Genomic DNA, 24,778 nt, shown 5'->3' with positions numbered 1-24,778 from the left:
AAGGAATTCTTTGACTCCCTAACATACTCAAATAGTGTACTAATAGTATGAAGTATTGCAAAAAATATTAGCATGAGTGTAGCATTAGAATCAATTCACCATAAATTATCAGTGCATATCAATTACATTAGATACATAACGCACAAGGGAATGAAGATTGCCTCTTTTTTTTTTTTTCTCGAGCCATCCATTTCTTCTTCTCGGGAGATTCCATCTTCATGTGTCTATTTGCTTGATGTTCTTGTTGGGAATAATCATTATCTAGTTAACACTTTTCTAAACGGACCACTTCCCTTATGAGTGATCGTATTACAGGTAATTCAAAAAACTTCTACCATGAATACAGAATTACAATAGCAACTTTAGCAAGTAATTCAGTAGATAATTAATATCCCCACTTGGTTCCTGAAATTGAATTGATTCATAAAATATCAGGGTCAGTTAAAAATAACAAAAATACAAGAAGAAGAAGAAGAAGAAGAAGAGGAAATTGGATTTTGTCCAGTAAATCTAAACAACAAAATAAAAGTACAAATTAATGTCCTGAAGATGACAGCCAGTCCTGAATGGTTTTTTCCACTAGTCATGGACTTTCACTGTTCCCTCAGACTGATCCTCTGTTCTTGATTTTGTGAGAGTTTAGGTTTGTTGGGAAGTGCAGCTCTTTAGCCATATTCCTACCAGCATCCATTTGAGCAAGAATGGGATTGGAAATCGTGTAAGCTCTGGAATTCGGCTCTCGTTGTGTAAGCTTCTTCGTTGTAGCATTAGGGAGCAAGAGCAAGCATGGCAAAATTTTCACTTTATCCTTTTTCCAGAATATCTCCTGGAATTTCAAACTCACACTCGCTGTTCTATAATTGTAGATCAATAATTATATAAAAAACAATGGATTTAAAAATAATTTTAAAAAAAGCTAATTCAACTGAGTATGCAAAATATATAGATTAACTCTTTGACTTATTTCAGTATTGATTGTCTACATATTTATTTAGTCGCATGTAATAAGTTTATTTACTTTGCACTAATCTAATTTATAAAACCAAATACCAAACGGGCGATAGATTCAGCCTAGGCCTCCGATTTGTTTTTTTATAAAAAAAAAAAGTTCCAAAGCACGTTTTGTATTTTTTATATTATCAAAAAAATTCCAACTGTGTATAAATATTCAATTGTCCTTGAGTATTATTTAGTATTAATATTTTCTCTTTAAATTTTAAATTGGTCAGACTTATTATACCAACTATGATTTTGTAATTGCTATAATGAATACTTAATTTATTTAACAAATAAGAATTCATTGTAACAGTTAATTTTGTATTCAATTTATTAACATTAAGAATTAACAGTTATGATTTTGTAATTGTTCATGTTGTAGTAGTTGTAATTTGAATTCTTACTATTCATATTTAGCAATTACGATTTATAACATTCATATTATAATAATTATAAATAATAATTCTAATATGAATTCTTCTCGATGTTAAATGTATTAAATATATATTATAGTAGCTATAAAATTTTAATGATTATTATGTGTTTGATTAATTTAGAAATTAGATGGGAGATGATAATATTTGAGGATGATTGAATAATTATACGAATAATGAGATGGAATTTCTTGTTGATAAAAAATTTAAATGGTCGATGATTTCCCCTAAATCTCGCAGACCGAATGGCAACTTTGTTATATTCTCTAGAGGAGTCCGGAATCGGTTTTCGAGCCGGCCCCAGAATGGGCGAACGGTGGCGCCGGGTCCCACGGCCTAGGAATGCGAGGAAATCCAGGCGAGTGCGAGTCGCCCACCGCACCTATTTCCTTAATTATTTACAATTATTAGTTTTTATTTATTTTTTCTTTCTAATTATTACGTTTACCCTGTTTGTTTCCGATTGAATAAGGGTCGTTGGTTCCGCACGTGCCGGGGAGGTCGGTGACGGTTTGATTTGGCGGGAAATAATTACAGGCGCGGGAGTCCAAAATGGCGGCTGCGAGGTTTTTGGCGGGAACTTCGTTGTGGTTCGGACAGTTGGCCGGAAGAGCCACTTGGCTGGGACGCCTCTTTCGGCAATAACACGCGCTTCGGATTCTCTTTCCCTATTTTTATTTTAGGAATTGTGGATTCTTCATTGTTGTTTTCTTTTAATTCAGATTAATTTTGAAAAAAGACTTTTCTTTAATTTATCTGTTAAATAAATTAAAAATATAGTTTATATATATATATATATTTAGTGATTGAAATTTAAATTTTAATTCGTTTATTTATTTTTATAAGACAACTTACTAGTGGAAGAGACTTGCAAAAGGAGTGGAGGGGTCACGAGCAAAGGGATGAGGACGGAAAAAGAATCAAGCAAACAAAAAAAAAGATTAAATAAGCAAAAGGATAAATTAAATAATATTTATTTATTTATACTTATTTCGTGAGAATATTTTTATAGACTTTTACTACTTTCTACTGAGAAAAAAAAATTATCATAAACTACGTTGTATATAATCCAAGCGAATCCTATATAAAATCATATTTTCATAAATAACTAACATTTGATTCCTAATCAGATTTGGGAAAAAAAAACTAGATAGCAAAATAGTTGACCCAACGAAAAATCCAATATCAAATTTTTTTTAAAAGATAAATAACATTTGATCTCTAACTTGAAATCCAATAATGAATTCTTAACAAAATATCGAAACCATGCACTTTAAATAAAAAAAAAGTGAACATAACTAATTCGATAGACGTCAACAAATACATATCTTCAGGGAAAAAACTCAAATATTCATATCAATTTTTCTTAATTATTCAAACTACCGAATAAATTAAATCTATCAATTAGATGAACTCGACGAGAGCATAGATGGATTCTAGAGACTTCTAGAAGCAAATTAGTGGCTTCAAACTTGTATTCTAAAGTGAAGTGGTCATTTTATTTTAATGGATTCATGCTACTCAAAATGCAAGTATATGCTATGAGGCGCATTAACATTATAAAATGTATGGTACAAAAATAATATATATCCTTATGCGACAAAGTTATGAGAGTCACTACTATCATACCTATAAAATTGTCGCCGTTTTTTTTTAAACGGGCAAATTATGAATGAACGGCTAAGCTTGTCCAAGCTCTCGTCGATGCTCATTGGCCACTTTTAAAGTCTTGGAGGTATCTCCCAAGCTCTTATTGTCGCCTAAGGCGCCCAGGGAGATATCTTCCAAAGAGAATATATTTCAGATCTAAAATAAATTTCAGAGAGGAATTTTTTTTTTCCTTGTGTTGGTTCTCTGCCGGGATATATAAGAAAGAGACATCGCTTGGAACGATACCGAATCTCTTTGAACAGGAAAAATATCTCTTATTTTGTTTCAGTTGGTTCATCATCGTCCATCAATTGTGCATCACGTCTTCGTATCTGGTGAAGTTCTGGCGGGAGACGGACGATTACAAAATAAATACAAATGGAGTACAACGAAGCATCAAGATAAGTTCCGCATAAAATGTCCGTGCGCGAGCTGCGAGTGCAATGGAGTTTATTTTTGTCTCCGCGCGCCGCGAGCGCCGTCGATTAGTAAAACCGGCCAACACCACGCACTCTTTTCCGCAATGCACAATTATTTGAAATCACTCGTAAGAAACAAGAGAGAGGCACCGCTCTCTCTCTCTCTCTCACCACCTGTCAATTTTTGAAGAGAATCCAATGATCATGACGTCATCCCATGTATCATGCCAGTCTCATTATATATTATAAAAAGGAAAAACAAAGAGAGAGAGAGAGAGAGAAAAGGATTATTTATTTCTCTGACGACGTCTTAACAAAACTTGAATATAAAGGTTATGATTTGATGAAAATAATTTAATGATTTTAAAAAATTATTATTTAGATACGCAAACCCGTAAATAAAAAAAAAGACGGAAAGTAAATACAAAGTTGTAAACCCTCCCGTTCCCACCTTCTTCCATTCCCTTCTCTCTCTATCTCTCTCTCTCTCCACCCACTGACTATTTCTACTCCCTACGCTTTTCCCCTCTTCTTCACCCGCCTCTTATTTTCTTTCTCCTCCCCCTTTCAGGGTTCTCTTTTCTTCCCTCCTTTGCTCGCCCACTTTGGGTTCCCTTCCTCTTCCCTTTTGTTTTTTTTTTTATTTTTCCTTCCTCGTTTCTGCCCTTCGATTCTCCACCCCCACCGCCTCGTGTGCTTCCGCCCGCAGCTTTCTCTCCCGCCTCCTCGTACGCGATCGGAATAGGCGGAAGCGATGGGGAAGTATATGAGGAAGGCCAAGGTCTCGGGCGAGGTCGCCGTCATGGAGGTCACCCACCAGTCCAGCCTCGGCGTCCGCACCCGCGCGAGGGCCCTCGCGGCCGCAGTGGCCAAGGATTCCTCCTGCGATTACCTCGTGCTTCGGAGCCGCCGCCTCGAGAAACCTCTCCCGCCGCTCCCGGCCTGCAAGGACTCCGCTAAGGCCGGCGCTGGACCCTGTCTGAGAGCGAGTTCGGGATCGGCGGGGACCGGGAGTTGCTCGGCGGCTGAGGCGCCGCCGGATGCGGAAGCGTCGTTTGGGGAGAATGTTCTCGAGGCTGAAGCGAGAGATAGGTGGGTTAATTCGGTGAAATTAGGCCTTCTTTTGCTTCTCCTCTGCTTCTTCATCAAACTCTGTGATTCTTTTTTTACAGATATGTGCTTTTACGTCGGCGCTTGGTTGATCATGTTGCATTATCGCTTATCTTTTATGTCCTGACAAGATTTTCCATATACATATATTTCATGTAGAGGAAGAAACAAAACATTTCTACTTATTTTGCGCATTTTGTAGTTTATATAAAAGTATGATTGTGATTCTTCTCCAGAACTTTTTGTTTCCTTTTACTTTCTTTTGTTCTTTCTGTGTAGATTTTGTTCTTACTGGCCTTTGAGATTATTCCTTATTCTACAATTATCACAAGAAATTTATCCTCATGTGCGATGCGGTCTTAACTTGTTAGGGGGAAAAAAAATACTCACACACACCGTTGTTTCACGTTTGCTAAAAGAAAGTCATCGTATATGATCATTGTTTTTTTTAGCTCCATGACAACTTAGTTCTTGTTTTTTTCCTTTCATCGGGGTTGTTTGCATTTTACCGCGGTATTGGTGCGGCATTGCCTTTGATTGCGACTCGTTTCCTATGACACTGTATGAATCTCTTGTGTTGGCTTTACTTCTTCACTTCCATTTGTTGGTTACTGGAGAATAGTACGGTGTGTGATACTGTTTGCGGATTATGACCATTTCGACGAGTCCTCCGGTTTTATTACTGGTCCATGATGATGAATGGGCTTTTCTCTTCTGCCTCGTTTGATTTCTGGTCCCGGGTGTGGTGGGCAAAACTTGGGTTTTTTTGGTCATCGATGCCTACAAGTAGAGCTTCAGCTGTGGACATGGCTTATATTCAATGCATTTGAAATGTGCTGTAGTTAATGTTCTCATTTGTTTGCATACTTCCGTATCAGCTATTTTTTTGTCACCTACCTTTGCAATCCTACTACGTTCGCTCACCTTCCTTCTCGCTCAAGAAGTGCAAATTCTTTCCGTTTTACTCTTGCAGTTCATTTCTTTCCCCTAGTGATTCAAGCCGTACAAGTGAGAACCTATGACAGACTGTCTCGCCCAGTATTTGATGGGCTGTTCCAAACTCCTGTCCCTCTCTATTTCTGCTGATTTTTCTGAAGTTGAAATTTTACCATCATGATACCAAGCTCCAAACAGTGCTGTAGCTGTTCGTGTATTAGGTTCCGTGATCAGAAATTTTCTGGCAGGCAACTCGGCATTAGTTGGAGAAAATCTACTGAGTTACCAAGTAACCTATCCAGCTTAGTCCTTGGCCATCCTTACAGTTTATTTGAAAGCTGAGTGGGAATGCTCTTTCTCTTTCTTGAGTAAAGATATTGATGAACTTAGGTTCAATGCACACAGTGTGGTTTGACTGTCATGTATTTGGTTAATAAATGTTAGGGTACCTTTACTTGGTTCTCTCCTGTAATTTAAGGCTTACCTTCCCACTTTTTCTGCATTCTAATAAATTTTTCAAAGTTGACTCGTCACTTGTGGACTTTTTAACTAAATTCTTTGTTTCTTTTTTACTTGCAACAACACCATATTGTAGGAAAATTTTTGGAGTTCATATTCTTTTGGTGGGAAGAAAAAACAAATACCATTCCTAGTTTTATATTCTTGTCTCCTAACAATTTGAAGTGTAATGGTTGGCTTTAGGTTTACACAATTTGGCTCGTGTTTCATCATTGTCTCATTGGAGAAACACATTTCCGTAGATGAATGTTTCTGACATAGCAGTTGTTTTCAGGCATGACAGGGAAACTACACCGTGCAGTCTGATTAGAAATCCAGAAGCAATCCAGACTCCATGTTCCACCAATAGACGAACCAATTCTAGAGGAACTAACAGAAGAATTGAAACCTTTCATCAGAACATTCCCACTGCTCAAGAGATGGAAGAGTTTTTTTCCAGGGCAGAGCAACTCCAGCGCCAAATATTCATAGAAAGGTACAACATTTGTGAGGCTCATCCCTTGTGCAGTTCAGCCAAGTTCTTATTGCAAAAGCCTTGTTTTACAAAAAAAGCATATGCTTTTCTCATGATCCATTGCTGTATTCTTGTTGTCATCTCCAGGTACAACTTCGATCCTGTTGATGATCACCCACTTCCTGGAAGGTACGAATGGGTGAAAGTTGACTTCTAGTTTACTGATCTGAAGCTAGGCAAAACCACTTATCCACCTACCTGTGTTTTTTTCTTTCTGATGATCGCTGCCCAGAGTTTTCACTGAGGGCAGTGTTGCAGTTACCATCTGTTATGTTGTAAAAGGTCAAAGGTCCTAGGAATTAGCAGTTAGTTTAATGTTATGTAACGTATAGAGCTGATGAAGCACTCCTATAAAGTGTAGCTAGCAAGTTTAAGTTCATCGCAACTCGTTCCAACTATATGTGAGTTTCTCACGAATCACCCTGAACTCCAGCAAATATTACAATTACAAACTGTAAAAGTAAGAAATTTGCAGAGGCAAACTCAACTACATCATTTTTGGATCTGTTTCCATGCTAAACAAGGTTGAAAGAGGCCGGTTTGAATGCCCGGCCTTTTATGCTCCCTTTACCGTTGAGAATAATATTTATTTGATTTGTTAAGTTACTGAAATTATTAAACTTTCTTAGTATTAAGTTTAATATGTATGTGTTTAATTATTGTATTTTTATAATGAATTAAAAGAAAATACTATAGATAAATGTGTTAAGATAAATATATCTAAATATAATGTTTTATTTCAAAAAAAAAATGTGAAAGATTATTTATTCTATTATATTCTTTTATGTAGCTATAGATTTAGATATAGTTGAATTTTTCATATAATAGTCATCTCATGTTAATCGTTAAGATAACTAAGATGAAGTTTTCATTTTCTGACACAACTAAATTTGAATTTGACCCACACTCATTGTTTAAACCTTGAAATTGACTTAGACCATTGACTTTAATGGACCCTATTTGACCTGGATCCCGTGGACTCAGGCTTGTAGCGGATTTGATTTGGATCGAATTGAGCTGGCATAAATACAACCTGATTTGAGTTAGACTAAATTTTCAGTATTCAAAATAACTGCAAATTACACCTCTAAAAATCATTGAGCGCCAAATCTCTTTCACAAACAAAATTCCCAAAATATATTATTCAAACTCCCATACTTATATATTCAATATAAACATAATACCGACAATAATTGCAGACTTGACAAAAGCATAGTACTGAAGAACAGGATCACATCCAGTTAGAACCCCAAACTATGAGAAATTTGAACTCTCATTACATTTTAGATTAACACCAACACTCTTAAAGCAATATGCATCTATAAAACATGGAAATGTGATCTCAGTTTCATGTCTGCTTATTCCTTACTGACTGCAACATCATACAATTGAGAATAGAAATGCATAAAGCACACATATTCTGAACAAGGCAATACGGTAGAGTCAACTCAGATCAACTTTCCACTTGGAAACCATATGCTCAGACTTCTGTTACAATGAAAGAGACAAACATCAGCTAGAATAAATAGATGAATAGCAAACATTGAAACAAAGTTATTCTCCACAAATTACATTTTTTCAGTGAGCTTGTGATGAATGCATCTATATAAATTACGACTAGATTTAAGGACATTAACTTTGAAAGTTGTGTGGTTCTTAGAAGTTAGATAACCAGTTAGAGACAATAGCATTTCTGGTATATTAAAACACACACAAAAAAGATGTAACCAGCTATGCTTCCTTAAAACAAGAGGATTATATTCGTCTGCACTTCACAAGCACAGTAGAATAAAAAATGCAAATGCAAGCTTTGAAAACAAAGTAAGCAACTAACCTGCTCAGAATAAGGCAGATACTTGCCATCAAAAGTAACAACCACTCGATCTTTTCCATCAACGCCCTTTACTTTGTCAACCGAACAGTAGAAATCTATAGCCGACATACTGAAATGTAAAACCAACCATTAAAATATCAGTTCCCTAGGAGAGAGGAAGAAAGAGGAGAAATAGCTTGAAGGAAAAGAATCAGAAGAGAGGTGAATCAGAACCATCATGAAGCCAATGCAAGAAGTCATATGTAATTTTCTATTATAGTAAGATTTCACAAGTCTCCGTAGGTGTGAAGAGGCAATAACTTACCTCAAAGCTAACATGCAATAGGAAATTAGTGTACACAAATCTGCTAGAATCCTAGGATTGACTGTGAATCTTCCTCAGCATTTGCAGTTGATAATTATTTCTATAACAGATATGGTAGGTCATTTGTGTTGGTTTTATAAGCATAGACTTCCAGGATAAGTTTGCTTAAGCATTTCAGGCTTTCAGCAATATGGCTACTTGTAGCAAGTTGGTTTTACTTGTTTGCTGAGTAATGAGATACATCCAACGATAGAAAATGATAATACCAATTAATGGCTCGAGACCTAAGTAGCACACAGTTATTGATGCTCTCACCAAGCCTAATAACAAGTTTTCTTTACAACCAGTTTTTTGAATTCAACCCAATTACTTGGCAAACAATGCAAATCACATGGTTAACCTTGGGCCTGATTTAATATTAGGAGATTTATTCAAGGTCAGTAGTCCCTCAAGTAGGAATGCGCTAATTGTACACAATCTGCATAAGGCCATTCAAGGTCATTCAAGTCACAAAGGAAACAGTATCAACAATATAACACAAGATAGGCTTCAGATTCACTTACATGCCATCACCAAATTCTTCATTAATGATTTCTTTGATGCTTTCTCCAAAATGCATAACTGCTTCATTTAATCTAATAAATTAAAAAATAATGGGTAGTGTCAATAGACAATTCTAAAATGGCATAAACTAATATTGGTAAATGAAATGGGAATGAATAATGATAAAGAAAACAAAGATTCCATACAATTAGCATATCTAGAGATTATAATTTCCTATTCAAAAGCCTTTCAGTTTCCAATTTTATACCAAACCACCAGTAATTTTATATCCTTCAAAAATAAATGAAAGAATAACACTGAGATAGACTAATCAAATCCAAAGACATTCCTTGTAAATGCAGTTCAGTGAAATTTCTCTGGAGAAACTAAATCATATGAAACCTCATATAATATATCCTATACAAATTCTCTATACCAAAGAGTCTCTACTACACTCGACAGAGACAGCTAGGTAAGGCAGGTCAGGTATGCGGAATTTACCTACTATTTGAATAGGATCCCTTTTAACAGGTACCCAATCCAATCTAAACCCCAACTAAAACTTTGCATATAACTATGCAACCTACCTGTTTAATCTAGGTAAGGCAGGTCAGGTATGCGATATTTACCTACTATTTGAATTGGATCCCTTTTAACAGGTACCCAGTCCAATCTAAACCCCAACTAAAACTTTGCATATAACTATGCAACCTACCCGTTTAATCAGATGGATACTCACCTGCTAGGTATTCCAAACCCACTATGAAATAAGTCAGTTAGGAAACATACTTGAACTAATAGGTTCATGCAGGACCTAAATATGTCTATGGTATCAAAATATTATATAAGTATACTAACGATTAAATTTGTAAACCACATCACACACATAGAATCTCAATGAATATATATATATATATATATATAATAATAATAATAATAATAATAATAATAATAATAAATTTGATTTATATTATACTAAACTTGAACCCATATAATGCATGCAAATATCTCAATACTAAGACTCAAATGAACAATTTAGTATAGATGAGAGCTCAGTCTAACATCAGGAGTATACTTAATTGTTGGAGATCTAGTCAAAAATGATCCTTGGGGTGGGGGTGGGGGGTACACATTTGAAGCAGTTAATAAAAGTCAAGATGTAAGAAAAAAAACAAATATCACAACTCCGAGCAAAGGCACAAGGTGACTGTCAAGTGTGCCTTCACTCTCCTCATCATATTGATGATGCAGTGGACCAAATTTTGAACAACATGAAACCACCTAATTGGTGCATAATAGTTCCCAACAGATGATAACTAACCATGGTGATTTTGAATCACCATTCCAACCGATAGAGGGCAATGCTTTAAAAAGCAGCCTAGGTGATTGCCTAGGCAGTTTTGACCAGCTCTCCATGCGCCTAGGTGGAAGGTGATTCACATTGAGCATACAATTTAAAAGGTGGTCCATGCAGTTTGCCTAGGTGATCCAAGCGGTTTGGTGGGAAAAAGATTGATTTTTTTTTGTTTGGTTCACTTGCTAAAGATAACCTTAATTTCTATCTACCTTCACCTGAACGCTCTTTGGTCTTCTCCCGAGTACTCGAAAGTGTGCTCATCTTCCTTTATTCCACACAATGCCAAGCTTCTGCCTATGATTTTGGCTATCTTTTGGTTGTGATTTCCCCTCTTCTCTTTTGTAGGTGTGTTTCTTAGTTTGCCTCTTTGTTTTCCTCTATATTTTTTAGTTGGTTTTCAATTATATTTTCATGGTTCTTCTCTCTTCTCGTTTCAACATGGCCTTTTTTTTTTCTTTTATCATAACTAAATTATTCTTTCCATAGTTACTTGAGTTATGCCATCCACTGCATTTCTATAAATCCTTCAAGTTGTTCATTGTGACCTAGTTCTCCTTTTCAAGCTGAGATGCCCATGAAAATCTTAACTAGTGTATTATAATTTTTTGGAATTTTGTTGCTAAATACACCAAGCGCAGAATTTTTTTTAATCAAAATTAGTTGACTTGTAGACTAATAGAATTAGGGATTTGGTCAGCCGTCTCTCCCCGCCCTCGCTTAGCGCCAACCAGCTGACCGACTGTCTATGCCCTTGAGCCATTCTTTAATATTGCTAGAGGGTCGGTAGGAGTGTTAAGTAATATGAGCTAGTGTTTTAGTTCAAAAGGTTGACGGTCCAAATGTTTGAAAGAAAACTACACCAAGTATTTCTAGGAGTGCCAAATAGAGCTTTGAAATGCTTTTGAATTCAGAAGTTCTAAGAATCACATCGATTGACAAAAACATGTCATTTTGGAGAGAAAAACTCAAAATCATCCGATGCTAATCGATGGAATATCATCAAGAAAAAAAAAGAGTAAAATCAAGGTTCAAATAGAGAAGGAGAAATCAGCAAAAGATACCGACCGATAGATGGCAGGCTCCTGGACAAGGTCAGGTCGAAAGGACCGGAAGGGCGGTTCCATCATCTCCCGGATGAGCTCATCCGAAAGCGCAGGGACGGCGGCACGAAGGGCGTCGATGGTTCCAGGCTTGAGTTGGGCCTGACGACGGAACAGCTGGGCAACATACACATTGGTGAGGCCCGTCTCCGCCGCTATCTCCGAGTAACTCTTCCCCGAGTGCCTCTTCGCCAACAGAAGCCTCTCCGCCACCGCCTTCGCCGCCGCGGTCCCGTTGGTCTCCTCCATCTTTCTCTTCGTCGCCTGCGAATTTGTTAGGTTACTTGAAGATAAAAGACCTTTCGGATTTTTATAGTTTTAATCGGACTCGGGAAGACGCCACGCCGCCACTGGACGGTGGAGCTCGACAAGTTGATTGCAAAAACTGCCATCATTTGTGGCAGAAAATAATTGTGAGGAAAATTTGGGAAAACAATTTTTTAATTTTCCTAATAACATAATTTTAAAAATATTTTTTTCCAAACAAAAAATGTACAATAAAAATTTGGGCCTTACAGTCCATGGCTAAAGCGGCCCACGGGCTAAGAAAGTCATGGCCCAGAACGAGACTACCGAAGGCCGTACCAAACCGGGCCAATACATGGGCCTAAAGACCTCTCAGCCCACGTAGCTAAAGACCTCTTCCCGCGCGCGCGAATGCAAACGAAACTAAAAACACTCCCGCGCGCTTCCTCCAGGCAAATGCGGCAAGCGTTTATTGGGATTCATCTCACCTCTCGCGTCGGCGTTAAATAGACTGACGCCTTTTTCAAGCTCACCGATACCTATCTCGTCCTAAATACCCACTATCAACGACAGGGAAGGAGCAAGGAACTGGGAGGGAGAGATGGAGGATTTGGGAGCTTTCAGGCGATTTGCAAACCCTTTACTTTTCAATCTCCAGAAGTTGGAGTTGGAGCTGACTTGCGCCATATGGTATTTCGTTTGTCTTCTTGACTCAATCCCCTCTTTTATGGCTCACAAGAAAGTTCTAAGTTGATTCAACACGCATGTTAAAGAAGGCTTCTTGACTAGCAGCAGAAAGTTTTAAATTTTAGTAAAGTTCCTCGTTCTTTTCTTTTTCTCTGTTCATGTAGGAAGAGTTAATCTGCTATGCATCACTCAGCGTGTGCTTAACCTTGCTGCAGGAGCAACTATCATTTTATAGATGTAGTGCATGCTGAATTTTTTATTTGACATCTAACTTCAATTTCCTTTAATATTTTTTTTCTGAACAAAATTTCCCTTTGATAACTTATGCTAGTGAACAAATTTATTTGTCACATAATCTTCAGAACTTATCAAAATAGTGGAAATCTCAAGTTTGTTTGATTCAAGCAGTCTGCGTATGTTTCATTGATATATTAAAGTATTCACACAATCTTAACCTCTAGTATGTGTGCTGCCAAAAAAAGTTTCATGCTTGATTTATCATTACTCTATCTTTGCTACTTATGATGTTATCTCTCGCCTAATAGAATTCTTCTTGTTTTGTAATGACACAAAATTCCATCAGCAGCATGTTGAGGATAGATAAATTGAACTAGTTCTTTCAAAATTCAAAAGCTCTTAAATCTGCTTGCAGGTGTTGTTGAGTTTTATAGTGTTCTAATCTATTGCCTCCCAACTTTGACAGCTTAAGACTACTCAGAATGCCAATGTTGTTACCATGTAACCATATGTACTGCAGGTTTGTGCTTCTGCGCTACTATAACTGATTATACATGATTAGTTTTTGCATGTAACACAGTTTGTTTGGTCGTCTCCAGATCTTGTATTACTACTACCACGACAAATACACAAGACTGTGCTGTGTGTAAAGCACCTTTTTCTGAACAAGGTATATATATTCATATCAAATATAGATCCATTGATCCAGGCATATTATTCTCATGTCTAAATAAATGGTGCAGATTTAAGGGCTGCAGGTCACATTGAAGCGATTGCACATATCTGCAAAAACATGACTTCTACGGTCAATGCTGTTGTGAATCAAGGTCCGCCAGTTGCTATTTCTGGTACCATCCGAGCTCCATTTCCGTATGTTGAATTTTATTAATTTACTATTTTGAATAAATAATAAATTTGCCACTTTGACTGATATGTGACTAGGCACAAAGACGCATTCAGATGTAAGGCCAGATTCTGGCAACAATAACTTGACAGAGAAATTTGAACAACTTACAGATATCATAGATAAGCAGAGGCCATTTCATGTTAAGTCTAGTGCAACATTGTTCGGATGTATGAATCCATTAGAAAACAAGCTCGAGGGAAAACCACTTGAACACAAGCTGAATGCAGGTGAGAAAGTCAGCGAAGAAGTTGAGATCAATAAGTTCCTTGCACCAGGGGATACATTCAGTCCTCAATCCTCTGGCTGCCAAAAATATTCAGATAATGACAGTTATGACGGACGAAGTGAACCAGTAAGTTCCATCCGCAAAAGAGAATCTTCATGTTTAGTATTTTAGGATTTGGTTACTTATTTTTCTAGTGAATTTCTTATGAGCAACTTCTTAGTTAACCTACAAGTTAATTGTTCCCAGACCACTGGACAATTGCCTGCTACACTGTCATTCAAGAGAGGTGCAGATAATGAAACCTGCCTAATGGAAAATGGCATTTTGGTCGAGTCAAAAAAGCAGAAGTTAAATGAGGATAATGGTTAGTATTATGTATGATTTTGAATCATTTTAGTCAACTATATGGATCTAACCGCTAGTTATTTGCTTAATGCAGATCACATACACGAAAAACCTATTGTAAAGTGTGCATTTTGCCATACTTCAATAGCCACTGAGGTATTTTATTACAAGTGGGCATAGAGCTGTTATTTTATTATCATTATTATTATCTTGCACGATTGGCATTCATTTTGAATCACTAATTGTCCTCAGTTGGCTATACTTTAACATTTAGCAAACCTCTTATTAATTAATGGAATTTTTTCAGGGATCTGGACCAATGTTACATTATCTTAATGGAGAACCAATGACAGACGAGCAAGCGTTACAACCCAATGTCTTGCATGTCCATCAAAAATGTATAGAATGGTAAAGTCACAATCTCCTGGATGTTTTAATGTCATGCGCATTGTTGTCACTAGCTCACAGTAGCTATTCCTTGAGTTTTAGTTATCTGTTTGTATATCTATGATGCTGATGGACAATGGCATATTATTGACAAACTTTTGTTTGTGATAATCTACTCATTATGAAGTTTTCATGTCCCTATGGGCTCAATATTTCTTCTAATACACCCATGCCAACCACTAATCCAGGGCACCACAAGTTTATTTTGTTACCGAGACTGCTATGAATTTGGAGGCCGAGCTGTCACGCGCATCAAAGATCAAATGCAGTCACTGTGGCTTAAAAGGAGCTGCACTCGGGTGTTACAACAAGAGTTGCAGAAGAAGTTATCACGTTCCTTGTGCTGATGCGCTCTCGGACTGCAGATGGGACTATGTAAACTAATGCTTTGCTCTAAAACCAATGAGCCTCATTTTTCAATTTCTTACCTGCAATTGAGGAACTTTAATCATTGTAAATCTACTTTCTTGTGCCAGGAGAAATTTCTTTTGCTTTGTCCAATGCACTCTTCACATAGACTTCCTTGCGATAGATCCACTAACAAGAAAAAGACATCAGCAAACACCACACTGTATGATTTCTTTTTCTCAATATTTGAGCTGCTTAAGACTGGGAATTCCTTTTGATTTTTTGGGTGTTGTGTTAGATGTCATTCCAATCCGATGGATCAGCCCCCGTGCACAAAGCATTTTGGAGAAGCTTGGACTGCATCACCATGTGTAACAAGAGAATGGATACTTTGTGGATCTGCCTTGTCCAGGGAGGAGAAGGTAATAATGTTGATGCCTTAGAAAGCAAACATCTTATTTATTTCAACTGTCTACCATCGTCAAGCCTTTCTTTGTTTGATGCTTGAGCAATTCTCACAGAAAATGGTGAATGAATTTGTGACCTTATCCGGTGCTTCTACAACCAGTGTATGGAATTCGGGCATAACACACGTGGTCGCTGCCACGGATGAGCATGGTGCTTGCAGCAGAACGCTCAAAGTTCTAATGGCCATCTTGGGTGGGAAGTGGGTTCTACGTGTTGACTGTAAGTACCTTCGCCCTCATGCTATTTGTTTCCTTCTTTCTTTGCATTTTCCTTGATGTCATGAAATTATCATTTCAAATTTTGTTGATCATACATTCATCACTTTCAGGGCTTAAGGCCTGCATGGAGGCTGGCTATCCAGTGGCGGAAGAACCTTATGAAATCACCCACGATATTCATGGATCATTTGATGGACCAAGAAATGGGCGACTAAGAGTTTCTCAAAAGGTACACACATTTCTTGCTCTGTTATTACCATTTTTATCGATTCCATTTCACTGTCCACAGGAAGGTGATTATTTGTCTCTGATCTTACTATTCTGTTGCAGGCGCCAACACTGTTTTCAAGTCTGTCCTTTTACTTTAATGGTTATTTTATGCCAAACTACAAGAAATATCTTGAGACTTTGATTTCTGCTGCCGGCGGAAGATTTCTGGAGCGAAGTGAGGTTGTGCCAACAACTTTGATAGTTTATAGTGCAGAGCCTCCACAAGGAAGCGACCCAAATGACCTGAATGGAGTGATCAAGAAGAGAAGAGAAGAGGCTGAGAGTTTTGCTGCCAATACTTCCTCTCGAGTGATTCCACACACGTGGCTTTTGGACGCCGTTGCTTCCTGCAATCTGCCACAAATTGTGTGATTGTTCTCCGATAGAACCACCAGTGAAATCTGTAGGTGAAAATTGATGAGGATTACCTTTGCAGCTCGAGGCAATCCGAATGTCCTTGGGCATGAAACTGTAGTACGATGTGATTCTTAATTCTGTGGGAAGCAATTGGATCGAGATTGGAGAATGATATGCATTATGAATCATTTTCTAGAATTGTAAGGAGGTTTCGTAGACGTGGCACGAAGGATGATTCACGCTGGAATCATTTTCTACCACAGGAAGAAGAACCAGGAGGTCGTATGCAACTCAGTTTGCTCCGACTACGGTTACTTACAAGTGGCGAACGTGGCCGACGCAGTTGTCACGCAAAGCCACCGCTTCGCGACCTCCTGTAACGTACGTCCACCATGCACATCGCCACGTATAGACACCATGCAGTATCCACGGGTCTCTTCGTCCTTCCCTGCTGCACTCATCCCCTCTCTCTCTCTGTATATATATATATGCATCCAGATGTTGACGAAAACAGAGACAGCAATTTGCATTTCACTCTGTTCTAGCAAGGGAAGGGAAGATGACGGAGCCGAAGGATGCGATGTCGACGGTGGCAGCGCAAGCGCCGGTGACGCTGGAGAGGCGGATACGGACTGACTTGGAGGAACACCTTTCAAAACCTTGTAGCTCTCCGCCTCTCCCTCTTATTAATTTTTGTTTTTATTCATTTGAACTTGATATGTAAGACAATAATTTCGTTACATATCTTTTGAAAAATAAAGATTTGGCGAGAGGATTAGTGGCTCCCGACGTATATCATCCTGAAGGCACCAAAGAGCACAAACATCATCAGCTCAGTGTTCTACAGCAACATGTTGCCTTCTTCGACTTGGACGACAATGGAATCGTTTACCCTTGGGAAACTTATACGGGTTAGTGGACTATTACTCTGTGCTAAACCCGGAATCATATTCCATTTTTTTTAAAAAAAAATTCTACGTATGACAGGTTCAAGACTTATTGGCTTCAATCCTGTTATGTCACTGCTGATTGCAATCGTAGTTAATGCAACTTTGAGCTACGCAACTCAACCAGTAAGTTTTATTGTTAATGAGGACAATTAGTTAATTAATTTTTGTTTTTGCAGTAAGAGTTTTGTTGCATCGCAGAGCTGGATACCTTCTCTGTTTTTCCCCATATACATACACAACATCCATGCAAGCAAACATGGCAGTGATTCCGGATCTTATGACAACGAGGGAAGGTATTATCTTTGTCTTAATACTACTACTAATCATTGGAAAACCTAATTATAAATTGAATATTCTTAGAATTTGGGTGTTTGGTTATAGATTTGTGCCTGTGAACTTTGAGAACATATTTAGCAAGTACGCACGGACGGATCCCAACAGGCTCACTTTTGTCGAGCTGTGGAGGATGACAGAAGGCCAAAGAGTTGCTTACGACTTCTTTGGATCGTGAGCTTTATAATCTAATTCAATTCCTTTTTTTTTTTAAAAAAAATGCAATTAGTCTTAATAGAATACGTGTTGAAGAATAGGATTGCAGCGAAGCTCGAATGGATAGTTTTGTACCTGTTGGCGAGAGATGAAGAGGGATACCTTCCGCGGGAAGCCATCAGGCGTTGCTTTGATGGAAGCTTGTTCGAGTACTGCGCTAGCCAGCGAGAGTCGTACGAGAAGGTGGATTAGAGTGATCGATGTTGGGTTTGCTAGTTAGCCGAGTCTTGCACCTGTAGTATTTATGAACTGTGTGTGGTATTTCTGAGTAATGTTGGCTGAATGTATTCGTGGTTCCCCATAATGAGAAGCTTGATTAATTAATTAGTAATTAACTGTTTCGATGAATAAGTATTCCTTAAGGACTGTGCAAGAGGCATTGAACCCCCTGTTTGTGTTAGGAACTACAATATAATATTCCATGAAACGATAATTGTTGTTGGAACAGGGAAAGTCTTAAACTCTATGGAATATACAGCGGTGTAATTATGCATTTTGAAATTCTTACATTGTCACTGTCTTCATGTTTTAAAATTTTCACATTTAATTTCCACTGTCTTCAGTTTGGAATGCTCAGAGATGCTAATCAAGCCTTTACCCTTTACGAGCTTTTTGTTTTTTGAGTGAAGGCTGGTCTTTACACGTCTGCTGTTAAAAGAAAATATCATAAATTTGTGCGTTAATTGGCTATATGATAGATATACTCTATTTTTACAAAGATGAAAGCCAAAAAAACTTTGCACGTTGTTGAAGACTGCGTAAGAAATCAAGCAATTGATAAATGTTTTCAGAAACTTGCATGTGATGCAAACTATAAATCCAACCTATGTAGACATAACTTTCAATTTGAAAGTTGGAAGTAGCTCTAATTTTCGTTAAATGCTAGCTAGCTGAGACAGAAGACATCTTAATGGTCTAACTACCTTTACTTTTTGCATGCCAATCTGTCTAAATCAAAGTACCATTTATTGAACAAAATTTACTCCATGTCTACTATATAGAAAACAAATTTGATCTCTTATAAACTTACATTTACACGATGACTCTGGTGAAACGAGGGGCATCTCCACACAGTCAGAGGAGATAGGAACCAACGAAGTGCTCTGCCTCTCTCTCTCACATGATGGATGACATTGACACGCAGTTGAAAGGAAACGTCCAAAAGGAGACCCCTCCGTGAGTCAATTAGTCCTCCACAAAGGTACAAGCATCGATTACCCCTCTCTTCTCAAGTACACAACAATGCCCTTCCTCTACATTGTCATTCTTTTCATTTATTGCTACTCAATTATTTCTCCCATCATCCTTCAGTAATCTGCAATGAATTGGTGAAAGCAAGGGAAGCCACTCAGGAGCAATATTGAAGCAGGCAAACCAAGATTCGGTACCAAAAGCAAACATTTTTTTTTAAATTAGGGACACCATTTGTCTCCGCTTGTTAGTAACACATACCATCTTTTTTCTTCATTAGACTCCTGGCAAACAGCAAGCAGATCACAAGGAATGCAATTCCTGCAGCACTTCCCACAACTATGGCCACCGTCTTCTCTGTTTGCCCTGGTTCCCAGTACGATATGCATATGTTCGAACTTAGAAAAGGATTGATATTTACAATTGGCTTAAGAATAAAGAAATTATTTGCAGCTTCGGTTTGGAATAAGGAATATATATATAACTTAAAATGTGATCTTTATGCAAGTTAATCGATGAAGGTATAGCAGTCACCTTCTCCACCGACACTTCCTACGCCGTGGGGGATGCCATTGGTGTAATAGCTGTAGCTGACGTAGCACTTGTCGAGGTAGATTTGGCCGGAGGCCGCGCCGCCGCACTCCACCTCCGACTTCTGCACGGCTTGGGCGACGCACTCTCCGCAGTCGGCCACGGAGAGGTCGCCCTCGCATTGTGCCATGGCGTACACGGACGCGTAGCTGGTGGCGTAGAATCCATGGCCGGCGGCGACCCCGCTCTGGAGCTGGGCCAAGGCGGTGCCGCGTTTAGTCTCGAAGCCGCTTCCGCTGCCGCCGGAGCCGCAGGTCTTGTATAGCATTTGGGTGCCGGAGACCTGGGGGAATCCGGGGGCCTGGTATAGGGCGTAGCACCCGTTGAGCTGGACGCGTGCGGCGGCCGCAGAGCCGCCGCAGAGGGAGGTCCACATGGGGAGGACCCGGGTGACGCAGGCGGAGCAAGCGGAGGAGGACAGGTCTCCGCGGCATTGGAAGAGAGCGAACAAGGGCTGGCCGCCGGGGGAGGAGGATGAGGCGGTGACCTTATAGAACTTGGAGGTGGCGGCCTGGGCGGTAAGGGCGGAGGAGACGGAGGCGAGAGGCTGAATGTAGGAGTAGGCGGCCGAGAGAGTTTGGTTGGCGCAGCCCTTATAGACAAGGGAGAGGATGTCTCCGGCGACAGCGGAGAGGGGTAGGAGGAGGAGGAAGGAGAGGAATGGGAGTAAGGCGACGAAGATTTGGTAAGGGGAGAGGAGGAGGTGGTGGTGGAGGAGTTGGGTTCTAGTAATGCCCATGGAGTTACTCTCTCCTTCACACTCTCACTGGCCACTCTCGTTTCTCAGTCAATTTTAGAGCTGTTTCCCTTTTTATTTATTTATTTATTTTGTTTGTTAATACGCCAAAAATTTTCCAAACTGCATTACTACTTTTCAAAATTATTAAAAAAAATAATGATGCATTACTATAAAAAAATAAATATAAAATTTAACATGACATACAAATGAATTTCAAAATCTCCAATGTAGTGTGTCGTCCGAAATAATAGCCTGAAATAATCTATCCGTACATCGTCCTGAACGAATCACTCAACAACCTGAAAAAATGTCTGGACAAATTGGAAAAATGTAATCCAAAGTCCAAACTCACCATTAGAAAGAGAAGACACACGTTGGGTAACGCTTCTATGCAAGGTCTGCATGGTTCATATTGCTGAATGGCACTTTTTTTGTTTTTGTTTTTTAATATATATATATATATATATCATTTTGACGTCAACAGTTTGTGCTGCAATATAAAAATAATGATTTGAAGTCAACAGCTCGTGCTGCAATACCATAAAGACGCATCAAAGCAAATCCACTCGTTAATTGCTGTTCTCGGAGTCTGCTTTCTTTGACCATTCTCCACCTTTTGCCTTAAAAGCATTTGAGTTGGTAGTTGGCAAATGCAACTACTCTTTCCAAGAAACCACCATCTCTTTTCAAGTCTTCTTCTGCCGCAGTGACAGAACAGATTTCAATTTAGTCTATAACATCTTCTGCTTTCTTGTTTCACATGCAAATTAGAGGTCTCCATTAACAAAATTTTAAAAATCTTAGACAGTTTCTCAGTATATTGCCGCTTCTTTCTCTTCCCTTTTTTTCCCCCCACTTTGTCAATCAACAAAGCGATTGCGTTCCTTGTTTGAATTAGTGTAGATAGATGTGATTCTTGGGAAAAAGAAAGTAAAAGAGAAGGTTCTTGGAAATCCGTCGATGCTGTTGACCAACTTTTCGTCGTTCATTGGTGATTCTGATGCATTCGACGTTCAAAGCTTATGGCAGTTTTATTTTAAAAAATTGAAAATTCATCTCCCATGTTTGCCCATGGAGCTCGCACTGAAGGAGCTAACATGTTGAAGAAAAAAGAGAGCTAACTTCGGACCTCTTTTGTTGTTATGGTAAAATTGAGCTTTTTTTTTCTGTAAAAAATTGGAATTCATCATTAACGAATACACAATCGGTCCTGAATTTTTCAATCTTAGAAAAGGTATTTTAATAATAGAAGAAAATTATTAAGGGCATCTGAGTAATTGGGGATGTTGGCACTGCATGCTAGTGAATATACATATCATTATTTTCAATTCTTTTATTTTAACTGCGGAAAAAAAAACAAATTGGGAGCTGATGGAAGAAAGATTGGAATTCAATCATGAGGGCTTCAACCTGACGCAGCTCATCATTCAGGCTATCAGCCCTTTAAAATTGTCAAATTTAGTCAAATTGATGATGGGAAATGACATGGGCAAAATAAAAATAAAAAAAATAAAAGTAACGTGTAAAATATTTTATTGGGCACCATGTTCATTGGTCAAGTTGCAACTGCCATCCAGTCCCACCATTTGTGGTTTGCGTGTCTCGATTCCTCCCTATTCAGTATTCACATATATTTTAAATCATCATCGATTTATCCCAATCACATGCCGTTCTCAGATTATTTAATCAACCATTAATTTATCCCGATCACATGTTTCTTGCCTACTTGTTTAGAAATAATACCTCCAGAATATTAGATACGGCACCACCAAGGCAACAATTGACTCCTGCACTGGTGCTGAAAAAACCCCACCTATTATCTCAGATCACTGTTTATCGTTTGAATTGAGAGTTCGCCATTTTGCGATGTAAATGTGAGATAAAACAGCAGAAATTTTATCGATGATCAGATCATCCAATTACCCTCACACCACAAGATTCTAATTCACTGTTCAACACACTAATCCTATTACGCTGTACATAAAAATTTCGAAGCAGGATAGTGTAAGCGTAGACAAATCAAAGGGTCCTTTTTTAGAAAGGAAAATCACTAGCGATTTGATTGAGGTGGGTAGCAGCTAGACCTGCTCCCGGTTCGTGGCGGCGGGGGTGGTCCGCGGCTCCACCCGCGCCACCGAGGACTTGAGCATGAAGCCGCCGGAGCCGGGACTGCCGTTTTGCGGCGTGGAGTCCTCGTCGTGGTAGACGTACGCGAAGCCGCCGTGGCGGGTGAGGTCCATGCCAGCCATCTCGTCCTCTGCGGAGATGCGGAGGAGGCCGAATTTGTGAAGGACGTAGAAGAGCGGGCCCATGGTGGCGCTGACCCAACCGACGATAACTAGGATCTGGACGATGTGAGCCGCGAGGAGGCGGCCACCACCGCCCATGAAGAGCCCGTAGGGCCGTCCGGACCTCCCTGGATACACCTCGTTCACGTACCTCTCCCTCGCGAAGAGCGCCGTGAAGATGATTCCCCAGGCGCCACAGCCGCCGTGGAGCTGCGCGGCCTCAAGGGGATCGTCGAACTTCAGCGCCGCCGCGAGCTTGTTTAGGCCGATAAGCACCCAGGCGGATACGAAGCCGCAGATGATGGCGGCCCAGGGTTCGACCACCGAGCAACCGGCGGTGATGGCAGCGAATCCGCCGAGGAGGCCGTTGCAGACGTCGACCACGTTCCAGTGGCCGGTCTGGAGGCGCTTCCCGAAGAGGGTGGTGAGCGCGGCCGTGCAGCCGGCAAGAGTGGTCGTCACGGCGGTGCGCCCGACGGCGGACCACTGGCCGTGGATGGAACCGCTAGGGCCGTACGTTCTAAAGATGACTGCGAAGGAGCCAGGGTTGAATCCGTACCAGCCGAACCAGAGAAGGAAGGTGCCGAGAACCACCAGGGTGGCCGAGTGTCCGCGTAGTGCCACCGAGCGACCGGTGTGATCGAAGCGCCCGATGCGCGGACCCTCGATGAGGGCTCCCCACAGCCCCGCGATGCCCCCTACCAAGTGCACGACCCCAGACCCAGCGAAGTCGATCACTCCCGACTCGAATAGAAGCGACTCCCCGGCGTTCCTCCCGGCCGCTGCCCATCCGTCCACCGACCAAAACCTAATCATAATTTCACATCCACACCGTCAGCATAAAATTGAAACTAAATCCTATCAATATCCGATCACAAGTTCATCGATATCAATTACAAAATGAAAGCCAAAATCAACACGACGAAAACGAAGCCCTTTCGATCCGCAACCAAATGGAAACCAAAACCTTGATTTTAGGGTCCAAACAGAGCAAAAACATAGAGAGGTGATTTAAGATCGAGATGCTAGAGATTATGTACCAGTGAGAGACCACAGGGTATACGAAACCGGTGAGAAAGGCTGAGTAGATGAGGTAGGCGACGAACTGGGTGCGCTCGGCGATGGAGCCGGAGGTGATACCGGCGGCGGCGATGGCGAAAGCCCACTGGTAGAGGAAGTTCGAGTAGTCAAAACTGGGCTCCGGAACATCCTTGAGGCCGAAGAAGTGCTTTCCGATGAAGCCGTTGGAGGGCCCGCCAAAGGCGAAGGCGAAGCCGAAGACGTAGTAGAAGAGCCCGCCGGCTGCCGCATCCAGCACGTTGGTGAGCATAATGTTCATGGTGTTCTTGGCGCGCACCGATCCGGCGCAGAGCATGGCGAATCCGAGCTGCATCGCGAAGACGAGGTAGGCGGAGAAGAGGAGGTAGGTGGTGTCGATAGCGAATCCGGCGTCGGTGAACTGGTTGCAGATGTAATCCGCAGCGGCGGAGGCGTTGGCTCCGCCGAGGAGCGGTGCCAGATCTAAAGAAGAGCACGACATCTCCGCTGACTCGACCACGCTCTCCTCTGCCTTTGCCTCTGTCTCCGCTGCACTCCCAATGGAAGACGAAGCACGGGGAGTGGAGTCGATTTTATAGGGGATTCTACACGAGCGGAGGAAGCGACAAAAAGCAAGGCCACAATAAATCAACTATCTTAACTCCTATTATTTTATGTAAAATTACACTGATGTCCTTATGAAATGGGATTTCCTTTAATATTGTTCGTTTAATATTCACTATTACATTATTGGAACACCACGAATCTTGTCAGTAAATTTGCCATATGCGTCCAAGAATTCGAATCTTGTGACGAAATCAGATAATACCCTTGCAATCACATCGTGACCAATTATAATTTCTAGATTTACCTCTTCACATATGGTCGTGAGATCGATCCCCAAGGATTGAGTTCCGCTGAGGTGTCAGATTCCACCTTTTTGTAAAAGAAAAAAACACC

General features: G+C 40.0%; 6 protein-coding genes across 6 annotated transcripts; 3 read left to right on the top strand and 3 right to left on the bottom strand.

Moving 5' to 3' along the window:
• The first annotated feature begins 4,041 nt into the window (after positions 1-4,041).
• Positions 4,042-6,978, top strand: LOC141839577 (cyclin-dependent kinase inhibitor 4-like). The gene is made up of 3 exons (XM_074727357.1): positions 4,042-4,591; positions 6,339-6,539; positions 6,666-6,978. The coding sequence occupies exons 1-3, from the start codon at positions 4,254-4,256 to the stop codon at positions 6,733-6,735; spliced, it is 609 nt and encodes a 202-aa protein (XP_074583458.1). The 5' UTR covers positions 4,042-4,253; the 3' UTR covers positions 6,736-6,978.
• Positions 6,979-7,709: 731 nt separating this feature from the next.
• On the bottom strand, positions 7,710-12,055 carry LOC141840304 (cyanate hydratase). The gene is made up of 4 exons (XM_074728245.1): positions 11,682-12,055; positions 9,280-9,351; positions 8,413-8,521; positions 7,710-8,066 (listed from the first exon to the last, which is right to left on the bottom strand). Exons 1-4 carry the CDS (start codon positions 11,963-11,965, stop codon positions 8,022-8,024), a joined length of 510 nt encoding a protein of 169 aa, XP_074584346.1. The 5' UTR covers positions 11,966-12,055; the 3' UTR covers positions 7,710-8,021.
• A 508-nt stretch (positions 12,056-12,563) lies between these two features.
• LOC141836860 (BRCA1-associated RING domain protein 1-like) lies at positions 12,564-16,487 on the top strand. The gene is made up of 14 exons (XM_074724325.1): positions 12,564-12,652; positions 13,353-13,406; positions 13,486-13,556; positions 13,630-13,734; positions 13,829-14,145; positions 14,266-14,383; positions 14,459-14,520; positions 14,672-14,772; positions 15,000-15,186; positions 15,288-15,382; positions 15,458-15,581; positions 15,681-15,846; positions 15,956-16,074; positions 16,176-16,487. The coding sequence occupies exons 1-14, from the start codon at positions 12,564-12,566 to the stop codon at positions 16,485-16,487; spliced, it is 1,920 nt and encodes a 639-aa protein (XP_074580426.1).
• Positions 16,488-17,031: 544 nt separating this feature from the next.
• Positions 17,032-18,163, top strand: LOC141842396 (peroxygenase-like). The gene is made up of 6 exons (XM_074730606.1): positions 17,032-17,134; positions 17,234-17,383; positions 17,460-17,545; positions 17,621-17,715; positions 17,804-17,929; positions 18,013-18,163. Exons 1-6 carry the CDS (start codon positions 17,032-17,034, stop codon positions 18,161-18,163), a joined length of 711 nt encoding a protein of 236 aa, XP_074586707.1.
• A 1,115-nt stretch (positions 18,164-19,278) lies between these two features.
• Positions 19,279-20,492, bottom strand: LOC141837135 (plasmodesmata-located protein 2-like). Its single transcript, XM_074724589.1, has 3 exons — positions 19,697-20,492; positions 19,424-19,528; positions 19,279-19,286 (listed from the first exon to the last, which is right to left on the bottom strand). The coding sequence occupies exons 1-3, from the start codon at positions 20,490-20,492 to the stop codon at positions 19,279-19,281; spliced, it is 909 nt and encodes a 302-aa protein (XP_074580690.1).
• A 1,875-nt stretch (positions 20,493-22,367) lies between these two features.
• Positions 22,368-24,365, bottom strand: LOC141842163 (ammonium transporter 1 member 1-like). The gene is made up of 2 exons (XM_074730385.1): positions 23,821-24,365; positions 22,368-23,588 (listed from the first exon to the last, which is right to left on the bottom strand). Exons 1-2 carry the CDS (start codon positions 24,318-24,320, stop codon positions 22,571-22,573), a joined length of 1,518 nt encoding a protein of 505 aa, XP_074586486.1. The 5' UTR covers positions 24,321-24,365; the 3' UTR covers positions 22,368-22,570.
• Between the last annotated feature and the right edge of the window lie 413 nt (positions 24,366-24,778).

The sequence above is a fragment of the Curcuma longa genome, chromosome 11, assembly GCF_044706935.1.
Source record: "Curcuma longa cultivar G26 ecotype Majalengka, Jawa Barat chromosome 11, ITB_CL_G26_1.1, whole genome shotgun sequence".
Taxonomy (NCBI): Eukaryota; Viridiplantae; Streptophyta; class Magnoliopsida; order Zingiberales; family Zingiberaceae; genus Curcuma; species Curcuma longa.
This window is presented reverse-complemented; position numbering and strand designations above follow the sequence as displayed.

Bases quoted from the DNA above. Each gene is read 5' to 3' on its own strand.
- LOC141842396 (XM_074730606.1), top strand. From the start codon at position 17,032: ATGACGGAGCCGAAGGATGCGATGTCGACGGTGGCAGCGCAAGCGCCG. The intron at 17,546-17,620 runs GTAAGTTTTATT...GTTGCATCGCAG, and splicing joins TGAGCTACGCAACTCAACCA to AGCTGGATACCTTCTCTGTT. The intron at 17,930-18,012 runs GTGAGCTTTATA...GTTGAAGAATAG, and splicing joins GCTTACGACTTCTTTGGATC to GATTGCAGCGAAGCTCGAAT.
- LOC141842163 (XM_074730385.1), bottom strand. From the start codon at position 24,320: ATGTCGTGCTCTTCTTTAGATCTGGCACCGCTCCTCGGCGGAGCCAAC. The intron at 23,589-23,820 runs GTACATAATCTC...AATTATGATTAG, and splicing joins TACCCTGTGGTCTCTCACTG to GTTTTGGTCGGTGGACGGAT.
- LOC141839577 (XM_074727357.1), top strand. From the start codon at position 4,254: ATGGGGAAGTATATGAGGAAGGCCAAGGTCTCGGGCGAGGTCGCCGTC. The intron at 4,592-6,338 runs GTGGGTTAATTC...AGTTGTTTTCAG, and splicing joins GAGGCTGAAGCGAGAGATAG to GCATGACAGGGAAACTACAC. The intron at 6,540-6,665 runs GTACAACATTTG...TGTCATCTCCAG, and splicing joins CGCCAAATATTCATAGAAAG to GTACAACTTCGATCCTGTTG.
- LOC141836860 (XM_074724325.1), top strand. From the start codon at position 12,564: ATGGAGGATTTGGGAGCTTTCAGGCGATTTGCAAACCCTTTACTTTTC. The intron at 15,582-15,680 runs GTAATAATGTTG...CAATTCTCACAG, and splicing joins CCTTGTCCAGGGAGGAGAAG to AAAATGGTGAATGAATTTGT. The intron at 16,075-16,175 runs GTACACACATTT...ATTCTGTTGCAG, and splicing joins GACTAAGAGTTTCTCAAAAG to GCGCCAACACTGTTTTCAAG.
- LOC141837135 (XM_074724589.1), bottom strand. From the start codon at position 20,492: ATGGGCATTACTAGAACCCAACTCCTCCACCACCACCTCCTCCTCTCC. The intron at 19,529-19,696 runs GTGACTGCTATA...ACTGGGAACCAG, and splicing joins AGGAAGTGTCGGTGGAGAAG to GGCAAACAGAGAAGACGGTG.
- LOC141840304 (XM_074728245.1), bottom strand. From the start codon at position 11,965: ATGGAGGAGACCAACGGGACCGCGGCGGCGAAGGCGGTGGCGGAGAGG. The intron at 9,352-11,681 runs GTCGGTATCTTT...TTAATTTATTAG, and splicing joins CAGGAGCCTGCCATCTATCG to ATTAAATGAAGCAGTTATGC. The intron at 8,067-8,412 runs GTTAGTTGCTTA...TCATTGTAACAG, and splicing joins ATCTGCCTTATTCTGAGCAG to AAGTCTGAGCATATGGTTTC.